General features: G+C 36.4%; 1 protein-coding gene across 1 annotated transcript in view; it reads right to left on the reverse strand.

Moving 5' to 3' along the window:
- Positions 1 to 401: 401 nt before the first annotated feature.
- Positions 402 to 13,348, reverse strand: part of LOC119146878 (macrophage mannose receptor 1-like) — a 32,614-nt gene continuing 19,667 nt past the window's right edge. Inside the window, 11 exon segments of the mRNA XM_037385214.1 lie at positions 402 to 1,455; positions 1,813 to 1,848; positions 3,026 to 3,193; positions 3,453 to 3,569; positions 5,051 to 5,203; positions 6,714 to 6,879; positions 8,057 to 8,289; positions 8,951 to 9,053; positions 10,678 to 10,874; positions 11,695 to 11,800; positions 12,977 to 13,119. Of these exon segments, the coding sequence (XP_037241111.1) occupies positions 1,256 to 1,455; positions 1,813 to 1,848; positions 3,026 to 3,193; positions 3,453 to 3,569; positions 5,051 to 5,203; positions 6,714 to 6,879; positions 8,057 to 8,289; positions 8,951 to 9,053; positions 10,678 to 10,874; positions 11,695 to 11,800; positions 12,977 to 13,119 (1,622 nt within the window). The 3' untranslated portion in view covers positions 402 to 1,255.

Raw genomic sequence — 13,348 nt, forward strand, 5'->3', positions numbered from 1 at the left:
TTCCAGATATACTCTTTTAAAAAGAATTCTTTAGCATGGCATCAACTTTTTGTCAGTCAAGAGACCTTAAGCGTAGGGAGAAGGTAAGTAATTCTGACTACAGTGCTCACAGGAGGACCAAAGAGAACCTGTTTCCCATTACAGATATTTGGTAGAAGCTCCTCTGCTCTAGCCCTGCTCCTCTGTATGCTTCTTCACTGAGGCCTGTTAGTGCCAGGTGCCATGGCTTGGGGAACGGCGTCTTCATAACTCAGGAGGGATGATGCGTGTCTGAAAATACGCAGAATGATAAACTCCCCCGAGGCAAACACTGCTTTTCTATACACTTGAAGAAAAGCTGAAAGGGGATCTAGGCAGTACATTATCAAATGGAATTACAACAAATAAAGGAAGAGTTTATTTTCAAATAGTACATCAGTGATTTTATTTCTCTAAACTGGAGAGGTATATGATATAGTATAAGATAGCCATTTCATATACATGCTTGGATTTAAAAAGAGGCATCACTGCATACTGAAAGCATCGTTACTGAAATAAAACCCAGTGGAAGGATCATCTACTCTTTTATTTTTATTTGAACCTGTCAGAAAAATGTTGATATTTACAGAATAATAGAAAAGCGCAAGGCTGTGGGAAATGATATGATTACGTCCAAAATTTGGACTAGAGGTAGGAATAATGAAGTCTCTTCAATTTTTTTCCATCTTTCCGTCTATTTTTTGGTAAGGAAAAAGTATTTAATTGGTTTCATTAAATTGAGATGCAGGTATTGTAACATGGTTTACATGAATGAAAAGATAGTGTCATAAACTATGAAGCTGAAAATCTGAAATGAGCAGTGTTTCCCATCGTAGTCTGGATAACGCTGAAGTAATACAGCAGGGTAAAAATAATGTAAAGACATGAGTAATGATTTCCTCTGGGTGCAAAAAGGAGAATTTCTACATTGAGTTAAGTAATTTCCCATAGTAAATATCTGTCAGAATTTTCCTGAACCTCTGGAACTAGCTTTCAGCCGTGCTCATTTATGTGAAAAATATATGTCTACTCCCTGAACTAAACAAAAGAAACTGTAACAATTTGGAGGGAATTTTGGGGCGAGTATATATGTGTGTGTATTTATATAAATCCATAAACCTTATGTTTGTGAAGAGAGGAGACTATTATATGGGTAGAAAAATGCAAAGCTGGCATAAAATTTCACCATTTCAGAGTCTGGGTTTTATTAGATGGAATCTATGGGCATTTTGTCAAACTACATGTCGGTATGTGCATCTTTTTCTTGGACATCCACAGTTGCTTCTGGTCCACTCATTCTGGTTGAAATCTGTAGCAGGTTTTGTCTCTTCCTCTTCCAGCAGAAATAAGCTATACTTCCAGCTCCAACTATAGAAAGGCCTAGAAGAACCAACAGCCAAATGATGCCAGCAGAGAGTACTTTCTCCATTTTCCCTTCTGTAAGTGGATAAAATGGAATCAACACCTTTGATATCAAGAGATTTCAGAATCTAGCAGTAAATGATCGTTCTTTAACTAGAAATCAGACAAACGCAATATGCATGTAGATTTCAGTTCAACAAGTGGGTTTGTTGGTTTGGTTTTTTTTTAACTAACAAACCCAAACAAAATATGATTAAACAAACCCCAGTTGACTTCAGAATAACCTCCGTTTCCTGTATCTAGATACAGATTAAGTTTATGGACTTTTTATTTTTAAATACTCTCAAAATTAAGACCTAGAAACTATGTAAATATATTTTTGTTGTATTTGAGCATCTCCTTATAATTCTACTTAAAAGGAAGTATGCTTACCTGTATTTTCTGTTGACATTTCTGTGTTTTCAGGAGCTTTTGGAAGGAAAGGAAAATGTTTATTCTGAATGCTTAAAAAACAAAAAGAGGCATTTTTAACTTCTGAAGTCCAGACGTTCCTGAGAATTCTCCCTACATCCACTTGCTGGTGACAGTTGTTCTCCCAGATCATTGTCTAGTAGGATGACTGTCACTTTCATTCCAAAAGCGTCTGACCTCTTCATTTGAGATACTCAACCAGACATGAAATTAAGAGTCAGATTTCTATTATTTCTAAAAGTGTTTTGAAATATGTTCATTTCTGAGAAACTGCTCACAGGATCCTTAATCATTTTAAGGTGTTTTCTGAAACAGGAAAAATTTCCTAAATGCAGGTTTCAAGTGTTAGAGATGTATCATGAGCATTTTACTTGAGCTGAAAAGGATCTTCTGTGAGTTTAGCTCCTTCTGTCATAGACAACCATTCCATGTGGGTGTGGTTCCTGTGGTAATTACGCTTCCTGAACTTAGTAGGTAAGGGAAAGGAGAACAAAAATATGAAGCTTAAGCAAATAAAATTTCATGTTCTGGACCACTTTCTTTTAATCTGAGTTGGTAATTGAACTCATGCATTTTCTTGCAGATGATAATTTTGCTATCAGGATAGTACCAGCATTTTATTAAACACAATTGTATCATACTGTAGATGAAGAGTGCCACAAGAATGTATGTTATAGTATTCCTTTAATCCACTGGTTTAGGGGACAGTAATGAAAGGAATCACCAATTCCAGCATTTCTACAAGACAGAGTTTTCATTACACTCATTGGAACAAGGTTACATCTTTTGAGAATATATTCAGGCGAAATTAAAACAAAATGCTGCTTTTGAGCTTAGATTGTGTGATATTTGAGGGAAATTCTAATGAAATTAGACTGGCTTGTCATTAAAAATGAGTGGTCTGTGACCATTCTTTTGCCTAAACATAGGGGTCTGAAGTATTCATGATGGCTGCATGGGGCTGATGGCGATTTTACAGTACTTATGGGATATGCAGCCGTATGAGGAGGTAGTCAGAAACCATTTGAGGCTTGTCAGTATTTAGGCAGCTGAATCCCACTATTGGGGTCTATTGGTTTTGCACACAAATCTATGATGTTTTATATTTTATGTTACACAATGAAGATACATTATAAGGCATTATTAACCGTAACATATTAGAAATGTTGCTTACTTTTTGGTTTTTTACAGATATATCCTTTCTTGAAAGAACAGACGTTGGTGTTCCAGAGGCCAGACAATGCACATACTTCTCCACAATCTTTATGTCTTTTGTTTGAAGGTTCTCCTGTTTGCCAGTTGACAAAATCCATTGCAGATTTGTCTGCCCATACCCACTGTCCTAATATTTAAAATTAGAATATATGTATAAAATACAGGGGGTTAAACGTTGTGATGGGGAAAACAAAAATTTGTAACACAAAATAGGTGGTCAAATGTTTCAGTTACATTTCTAAGCATATGTAAAGCATGCTTTGAGATAAACTGTATAATTTGTATATATGTGTATTTTCAAGTATACAAAGTGGTTTTCTTTCTAATATAGCGTATCATAATTTTGTACGATATGATAATGTATGATTAAAGATTGAAGATATTACCTCTGTCATTTTTCTTTAGCCCTATCCAAAAGTTTGGTGATTTTCCATGGAGTATCTCGATGGTGTCTGCCAGAAAGTTTGCTTCAGTATAGTCTCCTATTGATACCAAATTAGCAGCTGAAAAAATATTAACGAACACATCACAATGTCTCGTTGCCTTACAGTTTAAGTCAATAAACACGTAAAAGATACGCAAAAAGATATAGAAGACACCGATTCTTGCAGGTAATATTCACTAGTCTCATTATGCTTATTATATTACAATATCATATTTTGAGCATGACTATGAGCTGTATGGATGCAAATCAGCATGAAGACACGGATTTTTGTTTAGCCTTGGGTATTCTAGAGAAGAAAAATTGCTGTCCTACGTTACTCTTTGGACAGGTCCCACCCCAACCCAGATTGTGATGCAAGCAAGCTGAAAGTGGTATAGATGATGTAGTCAGCACCACGCATGTTGCCACTACAGCTCCATCACCCACCAGTGGCTGGGCAGTCCTTGATGCTATTACTGCAAGGGTAGATAGGATTTATAAGCAGCTAGAGGTTGAGGTACAGAAATTGATTTATAATTGCATGGGCCCTGGCATACAATTACAAAAAGCTGTGCTGGTGTCATCAGGAAATGATCACCTTCTTGGCCTGGCCAGTGGGTAACACGTAGGCAAAAGTGTAGGAATTTAGAACATGGACCAGTCTCCAAATGCGACCTTTCATTCTGGTTATTAGTGTGAAGTTTACTTTTTGTAGTAATAATGTGATTTATCTTTCTACAGAACCACTTCAGGAATTCTGTTGTCACATAACTGTAAAGTAAAATGCCTTTGCAAAGCTACTTTTTCGGTTTGCTCAGTCACAGGTCAATGCTTTCATACATACAAGGAGGTGCTGCTAGAAATCCTTGTATTCTCTCTAACACTCAGACATATAGTGCTAATGTATAGGATCTTTCCTATTTTTACTCACTGCTGCGTCACAGCAATTCTCAGTGAACAGCCAGGAGAAATGAGAAATGTAGAGTAAAGTGTGTTTTCCTCACCCCTGATCAACGCACAGCTCTTCTCCACAGATCATAGACAGCAGCGGGGGCTGCTTCAGAGCAGGAGCTGCACAGTTGGGTGTGTTTTACTGATTCATGAAAGCTAAACGACTCCTCTCGATTCATTTGTTGTCCAGCCAGTAAGATCCAATTAACAAACTGTGCCCTGGAACTAACAAAGGCAACTTTCCTATGAATCTGTCTCCTAGTTTATGCTGTGTGTGGTTTCCCTCTTGTTTGGGGAAGGGAGAGCTAACCCTGCAGTCTGTGCCTTTATGGGACTATAAAAGTATTTCTCTCCCTAACCACTTACTGATTTCCATAAAACTAGTAGGAATTTAATATTTTTGAGATATTTGTATTTCAGCTGGTATTTGAGATATGAGATGTTTCTGTCTCTGGCAAGTTTAGTTCTGTTGTGAAAAAGTATGCTCAGAAAAGCAAGCTAAAAAGCATTAAGTTTGAAGTTTTAAAGTAATTTAAGATTTGCTTAGCAATGTCATTCATATTTTATGTAATTATTACATCTTCATTCTTTCTAAAACAAAACACTCACCTAGTCGGGCGCATTCCTGATGAGCTTGAGACCAGCTCCTTTTCTTGGAGGCCTCAAAGTAATAGCAGTGACCATGGAAAGGTACCCAAGATTTGTGTCCTCTTGATTCAGGGCATTTTCCAGGAAGTTGTGGGAGCTCAGTAGGGGCCATTACTGATAAGAGATCAGGTAGTTGGAAACAAGTTATTTTATAAAATTTGTTTTTCCCTTTATACTACTAAGACAAAACTAAACAGACTGTATTAGGTTTTTCATCATAAAGGAAATGAAGCCTGTTCTGAACAGAGCTTGAATATGGCTTTGAGTGTGTGTTTGAGAGCATATTTTGCTTCACATTTATTTGTCAAGGTGATTAAGAAGATGCAATACTGTGTAAGAAGTATAGATTCTGTCTAATGAAGATTTTTGTAATTAGTCTAGTTAATAAAATATCCAGCTGGTTTTCTGGCATAAGTATCTGCCTAATTAGTTAAAACTGCTATTTTTAAAATGTCTTCTGACACTTCATTCTCATTGTTTGACAGGATCAAAACCTTATAGCAGAAACTGTGATTGTGAATGGAAGTGTGGTTATAACTAAACATAGCTTGCAGGACTTTTTGTTAAACTGCATCCTGAATATATTCCATAGTCATTGATATAATAGGAAAATTTTGATTGAGAAGATAAATGCAGATGGAACGAAATTAAATGTTCTGCAATTACATTTTCTTGTGTGAGTCTTCTACAGTCTGTTTCTTCCCCTATTAAAGAACATTCAGCACTCAAATTAGATTTCCGAATATTGAAGTAGAAGACATTATATATCAAAACCTGAGGATTTTTGTTAAATTACCAGCATCTTAGAATGTAATTGGCATGCAGTTTTAAGCTTTCTAATGATTCAAGATCTTCCTTAACGTTGACAAGAATAACATAGCTAAATTGTGAAATCATATTTATACTTATTTCCTTATAAATTATAGAAGTTGGTGCTTGGAAGGCTCCTCAGGTGGTTATGTAATTCATCCTTGTGCTCACAGATGACATGAAGTTGATATATAATTATGTAATTTCTAACAGATGTTTGTCCTGTCTGTTCTTAGTAAGCTGTAGTGATGGAGATTCCCTGACCTGTCCAAAGTATTTATTAAAGGCTTCTATACTGATAAAATTAGAAGTTTTTCCTTGCTGCATTTAAGTCTTCTACTCCTTTTTAACTCATATGAGACATAGGGAAAAATTTAATTCCATTCCTTAGGGCTCATTTTTAATATTTAAAATTTATAATCTTTTTCTTAGTCCTTTGTCCCACTCTAATTATAATATTTCCTTTTAATTCTTGTTTCCTGGTCATCTGAAAATCGTTGACTGAGAGCCTTTTCAATCTTCGGTGCCTCAAACTGGAGACAGAATTTCATCTGATGCCTAATCAAAATAGATTTTATAGCAAGTGAATGACTTTAAAAGTTAAGAAATCAATGAGTATTCAATCCTTTATTTCTTAAGCTTCTGGTAATTTTGATTATGAATTTATTTACTGGGAAAAATTTAGAACTAGTTAGCTACTCATGTCTTCCTGTATACTAGTGTATAAACAAGTATTTTCAGTGGCTTATTTTATTTAGCACAGTTGATAGATCTACACACCTTCTAGTTAAAAGACTTATAGGTAATTGCTTACCATCCGATTTTTTACAGACAGAAAAGAATTTTTCCTTGCAAGAAGCTGTCTTCCAGGTGCCATCAGTGTCTAGGTAGACACATGCTAATGTCTGTTTTGGTTCCCCGCTGGACCACTTGCTGTAAACAAATCTCCATCTGTCAATCCATTGATACTTGCCATTGGTCTGGAAGCAAAATCCATACAGTAATTTCAAGATTGCTGTGAAAGTTGTAGCTACTACACAGGATCCATAATAGGACTCTCATGTAACCAGTATGGAATCATATGCTTACTAATGCCCCTTTTTGTGCTTGTAAATGCTAACTGCAACAAAATGTACAGTGTCTGTTATTCACAAATGCGAATGTAGAATGGGTTTTTTTCTGCCCTCCAAAAAGTATCTAACATCAATTCAGAGAATTTTTCCAAGTGTTGGGAAATGGAAGGGAAAAAAGAAAGGGGGCATGAGGGAAGGCATAAAACTGGGAATCAGGTAAGACATGATGTTGGTACAACCACCCAAAAGTCGGTATGCAAAATGGGAGTGTGGGTGGGAGTGTTCTTAATAAGCAGTGCTGATCGCCATCGCTTTTGTTGTAGTTAATTGTGACTGTGATTCATGGGGAAGAGTGTAGCATATCAAAACACACTACCATCCAAATGTTCAACCCTCTCCTGTCATACAACTGATGTAGACATCTCACAAACAGAAAGGATTTTCTTTCCAATAATATCCTAACTTCTTAATGGAAGCAATTACACCAATTGCGTTTTCAAATGAAAAAAATTGTATCTATTGTTCAATATGTACTATATCATATAGCCTCCAGATTTTGTTGCCTAATTTTTGCTCCTGTTTCTGTCCACAACTGTATTTTGCTACTACTACCATAAATACATGACTACTGTAGTAGAAAGTGTGAGAATAAATGCACACGTAAAATCCGTTCCTTTGCAGGTCACAGATGTGCAACGTAAGATACCATGTCAGTGATCACTGAGGTACATAAACACATGGCAGGAGGGCAGGAAGCATGTTGTTCCTGAAACATCTTTTAGATTAAAATAAACTCAAAATGTGGAAGATTTTACAATTTATATTCAAGATCCTTTAACTGGACTCCAGAAAACAAACAGCATTGTTATCCTGGTTTGCAGCAGCATTTGCTAGCATGTGAAAGTTCTTAGTTCATTAAAATCTCCACTGTATGAGTCTTACTTGAAGAGCTGCAGTGTAAATGGGTAGTGTACTGTTTTCAGCACTACACTGGCAGAAATTCCTACAGGTTACAAGATGAGAACATAAAGAGATCAGGTCCAGTGTCAGCTTGACTACATGCATGTAATGTATGTGTTCTTACCGCGTTGCTGTTAAGACCAATCCACAGAGGCTCTCCATATTCCTGTGCAAGTAAGAATAACAGTGCCTGGGTATATGGGTCTAAAATGCTGGCAAGTTCTGAGGCATTGTTATTGCAGTTTTTCTGTGCTTCCTCCCAATTCATTTTGGAACGGGTGACAGAATAGCTAATGCCACTAGAATGGCCAGAAGCAAGGTCCAGCACTGTTGCAGATGACTTAAAGAGTTCAGGATCTGTAGGAATACGGAAAAAACCTCACCTCAAGATCTGGAAGCCACATATTTGACTTGGGTGACTGAATAACATCTTCAGTATTTACAGACCTAGTAGAAAATTGCTAATGGAATGGAACACCTTCTTACTAGTTTTTTATAAGTAACAGATAACTTCAAAACAACAGTGAACTTTCTGGGTGAAAGAAATACATTTTCAGCCTTGGAGAATTTTGAATCAGTAAAGTCACAGTTTCTTATATTGCAGATGTAAATTCACCCCATCAGTCAAAAATAACACACCTACCCTGCATGTTTTCAAAATACTCTGTGGCTTAGAAGCATTGTGACTCTCAGGTTTGTTTGGATAAATGTAAAACTTATCGGTTATGATAATGTATAATCATTATAAACTTACGTAATTAAACTGTTCATGGTTATTAGCTATTTATTTACACTTTTAAAAGTAAAATCATTTTCCTTTCCTAAATTCTGGTATTTTATTTATCATCCTCTTCTCCAAAGTAATGCTAAGTAATGCTGGCTGCAAGATGGGCCCTTAAGTTTTACTGATCCTTTACTTTAAAAAAAAGAAAAATATAACTAATCTAAAGCACATTAAACAAGAAAGTGATTTAGTCCTTATGTTAGAATTTTTCAAGATTAGTGATACAGAACTCACTGCTATTCTTCTGGCATATATACCCTCTGGATGTATAACACTCCTCATTGTTCCACTTCCCTGTGTCATCAGCATGACCTCTCTTCAAAGAAACACAATCAAACTGTTGGAGTAAGGGGAAGAGTATGAATACATTGATATTAGATGTTATAAAACAAAGCACTGTAACCCTCTGGATAGTCTCACTGCTTTTTTCTTTGAATCCTGTTATTATAGGTTTGTATTGCAGCTCTAGAAGCACCTTCCTTTTATCCTTTCCTGTCCTTTCTGGCCTCCCTTGTGGTTGCTACTATCTTATAAATCTTTGCAACCTTCAGCTCAGCTTACTTGTTCATGTGGTTTTTTTCGAGGAAATGTACTTGAAAGTCACTGTTATTTTCAAGAACTTTCTGTCACATACTGTGTCTCAACTAATAAGTGACTATGAGTACGTTTTTTGAAAAAGAATGAAATATAAATAACTTTAGGTAATGTTTTGTATTTGGCTTGCCAAGCCAACTTTAAATAGCGGTTATTCTTGACAGAATCATCTAAATTATGGTCCTTGACAGAGTTATCATCAGCTCTAATTCTTAGAATTTCTCTTTCAGCTACACCAGGTAGCTGAGTGCTTAAGAAGTTGGAACTTCAAGTTTATTACAGCCTGCCACAGCCTACTAGGCTGCCATGTGGAAACTTTAGGAACACCTGCTTTAAGTGGATTTTTATTCTAGTTTCTTAGCTTGAGAAACTTTTTGAAGTTATTTCACTCCTTTGAAAAAGAAGCCTCTGAAAGAGATAGCTGTTGCTGTTAGTCTCTTGAAGGTGAAGGAGGAAAGTAGAATGTACCTTTTTACATTACTTTTTCCCCACAGTATTTCCCAGGAGCGTTATTAGAGCTGCAGTAGAGCTGTGTATTGTGCTGCATTGTATATGTCTTCCTACATGCCTTAGCTAATAACTACATGGACAAGAGCAAAATGAATTGGCTCAGGTGCAGATGAAGCTGGTTGGCTAGAGGTATGATTTCTGGGTTCTCTAGAGGTGTGGATACCAAAAAGAAGGAAGAATGGACAGTGTGTGAAATGACAGTGTGAAGGACAAGTTCTGAAAGCAAGACAGGGAAATAAATGGAAGAAAGGTGATGTGGCTGTGCAAATCAGTGTATAACACTATTTTATTTACAGCATTCTGAGATACAATTTCACTGCTAGCAGTGGAGAGGGTGTGATTGGTTTAGAAAGTAGCTGACATCTATTAGCAATTCAATTAAAAATTGAAATAGGGGAGAAGTAGAAAAAAGTTGAACTCTTTCCTCTTGCATCCTCTCTTCCTTCCTTTTCAAACATCAATTCACTTGCCAAATGTGAAAATATTTCCAGCATGTGTTAACTTCTAAAATTCTAATGTTGCATTTATATTCTCTGCAAAATGAACAGCAAGTTACTATGAAAAAGAAAATTTTATTCAACCAATCTTTATTCAATCTGTCTATTGCTGCAGTTTCATGAAATTTGTTGGCAAAATTGCAGCAATGCCATTTTGTGCTCTGGGATGGCTAGAATACTCAAACATTGAAATTTTTTATCCCTAATCCCAATGTAAAAGTAGATGAACAACTTGGGGAGAAGGCTGAGGCAATGTCTGCAGCAGTGAGCAGTTTAAGTGATATTGCTCCTCAATTTAACTTGATGGTAAATGCTAAGCAGTATTTACCGTCAGTATTACCTGTTACTCAGTAGTATTACCTGTTGCAGATTGTGGCCATCTTCTGGATGCAGGCTGGGATACAAAACGGGTTCTACAAGTTTTGGGGAATCTGGAGCCCAGTTTGTGTAGGAGACAGCACTTCCATCAGCCCAGACAAAGTTGAGTTCACTTAGTAGATCATTCAAGCCAATCCAAGGATCATTTGAAACATCCTTCAAATGGTAAGTGAGAAAAGCTGGGGAAAAAAGCCAATAGGAAGAAGATGAGCATGTCACGTCATCAGTTGGACATCAGCTCATAAACAAATACTTAACTATTTTGTTCATTAAAGTCTTGTAACTTGTTTAGTTAGTGTTTGATCAAAAATTTACTCAAGTTCCATAACCTTTTTCAAGGTTATGCCAAGCCTTTGCCTTTGAAAAATCTCAGAAAGTGAAAATATTTGTAACTATGAAGCAAGATTGGAAAGAGTAAAGAGATAAAAATCCTGCCTGACCACCATGTAATGAGTTCACTTATTTCAACACTCAGGATGAGCTGATTTCCTGATGGAAACGTGTAGCTGTATACAGCTGCAAATGGCAGCCCAGGAACGTAGGCAAGGTGAAAACATGCCCTCCTTTGACATCCTACTGCTGAATTAAGTTGCAGACTTTAGGCAGCCATTTTGGAGAGTTATATATCACTTTGTATTTCTGGTAGCAACAAACCATGGATTCCTTTTATTTCTCTGTGTCTAAAACTGCAAATGCCAGGTCTGGATTTCTTATTTTATGCTAATTCATACCCTATAAATAATGTAAAGCAGTTTGCATGGAACAGGAGTAAGGAACCCTTAGCATCACTAGCATGCCCTAAACAAAGGGTTCTAGTTCTTCTAAAAACGTTTCATGCCATGGCCATATAACCCATGTTGAATATACATTATAAAATACAAACAGTTATATACTGTCTTTTTTTGCCATGTTCTGTGCAGGAAATGACCACTGTATAAATGCTGTCTATATAAGACTGGATAAATGCTGTCTATTACCTAAAGGGCTGTTGTACTATACCTTGTACTTTTTCATTATGTATGCTTGCTAAGTTTCCTCCAAGGCTTACACAAGTACTTCTTGCAGTATGCCAGTATTCGTAGGAAGAGCCAAAAATTTTGTAACACTAGAGAAAAATGAGTATAGGCTGTTAGTGAGTGACAGCAAAAGGAATTTAGGTTTGAATTACACTAGTTCAAGTAAAAATTAGCCTAACTTGTTCCCACAAAATAATTTTCCAAAGTTGGCAGGGACTCAGCTCTGGAACCAAGTCAAAACCATTACAAAAAATTAAATTTACTCTGTGTCTTTCTGTGAGGGACTGAGAAAATCACAACAAAAACAACCATTTATAAATCACAGTAGGAGTCTGTCTGATGAGAATCTAATGGGTTAACTAAATCAGAAATTTTAAGAAGCCATACATCATCATTAGTAAAAGAAAGTTCTGATTCTATAAGAAAAGCCTAGCACAGGTTTTTATGTGGAATCATCTGAACATTCTGAAAAACATTTTGGACCTAGAGCCAATGATCAGTGTGGTCTCATGTGTGTATTCAGCCTTTTTCATTTTACAGCTCTTTTATTAATGAAATAATATGATTCATGATTTCTTAAAAATTGCATAGTCATCACATTACCAGTACACATTCACCCTGACATGGTTTTGGTAATTAGGAGTGTGCCTGGTGTGCCCTCTCCATGTTTACAGCTCATGCGCTGCTCTGTACATGCCAGTAGCACTGTCAGAGAATTATCCCACAGAGTTTGTGGAAAATAGCAACTCTGATGACTGTAACAAAAAGAAAAAAAAAAAGAAAAAAAAGTATACCAGCATAAACTCCACTGGTGTGATTATCCATGGATGCTTTCATAACAATGTTGTATAGATTGGAAAACAGAACCCTTGCTTAATAAGCACATCACATTTGCACCTTTTGGGAAGAGGCAAGCATTATATTGAAGCCTGTTTGGAAAAATCTGTCCTTATTTGTGATTTCTTCCAGCTCAAATGACTCATTTTATGCTATATTTGGTGCTTTCAGTTGAATTTAGGTCAATTTTTTCGAAAGTAGATACATTGGAAAAGCTATTACATTGTATCTCAGATGACCACATCTCAGGAAGACAACTAAAAACCTAAAATCACCATCTTGCAGGAATTAGGCAACTGGTTCAATTTTAAATGCAACTTTGGATAATCACTGCCAAAAGTTATCTTGAGAGACTAAAGGCCTCTTGTATATCTTTATGTACCTTCCCAAGATCTAGTATCATTGTGCTTAGATGAATGTTATCATACCTGATTTTTAAATAAAAGCCAATCTTCAGGACATCCTCCAGGAGTTGAAGGTACTGTTGAAGGAACTGATGTGTTTCTAAAACTTCTGTGCCTCTCACAGATATAGCCATTTGAAAAACCACAGCTGACATCATTCCACAAGCCTGAAATCCATTTAAGTACAGATAATAAGACACTGAGTAAGGTTGAAATCTGTGGGAAAATGAACTGGCTTCCATGCTTCTGAGTTCAAAAGCAATCTGCCTGGGAAGGTGAGATACTTCAGTTCAACTCTACCTCCCATCACCATTGCCTACAAGAGGACTTTGGTCCTACTCTGACTGTGATCTCACTGCAATTACAGAGACATGGTGGCATAGCTCATGACTGGAT

This window comes from Falco rusticolus, chromosome 4, assembly GCF_015220075.1.
Source record: "Falco rusticolus isolate bFalRus1 chromosome 4, bFalRus1.pri, whole genome shotgun sequence".
In the NCBI taxonomy this organism is placed as follows: domain Eukaryota; kingdom Metazoa; phylum Chordata; class Aves; order Falconiformes; family Falconidae; genus Falco; species Falco rusticolus.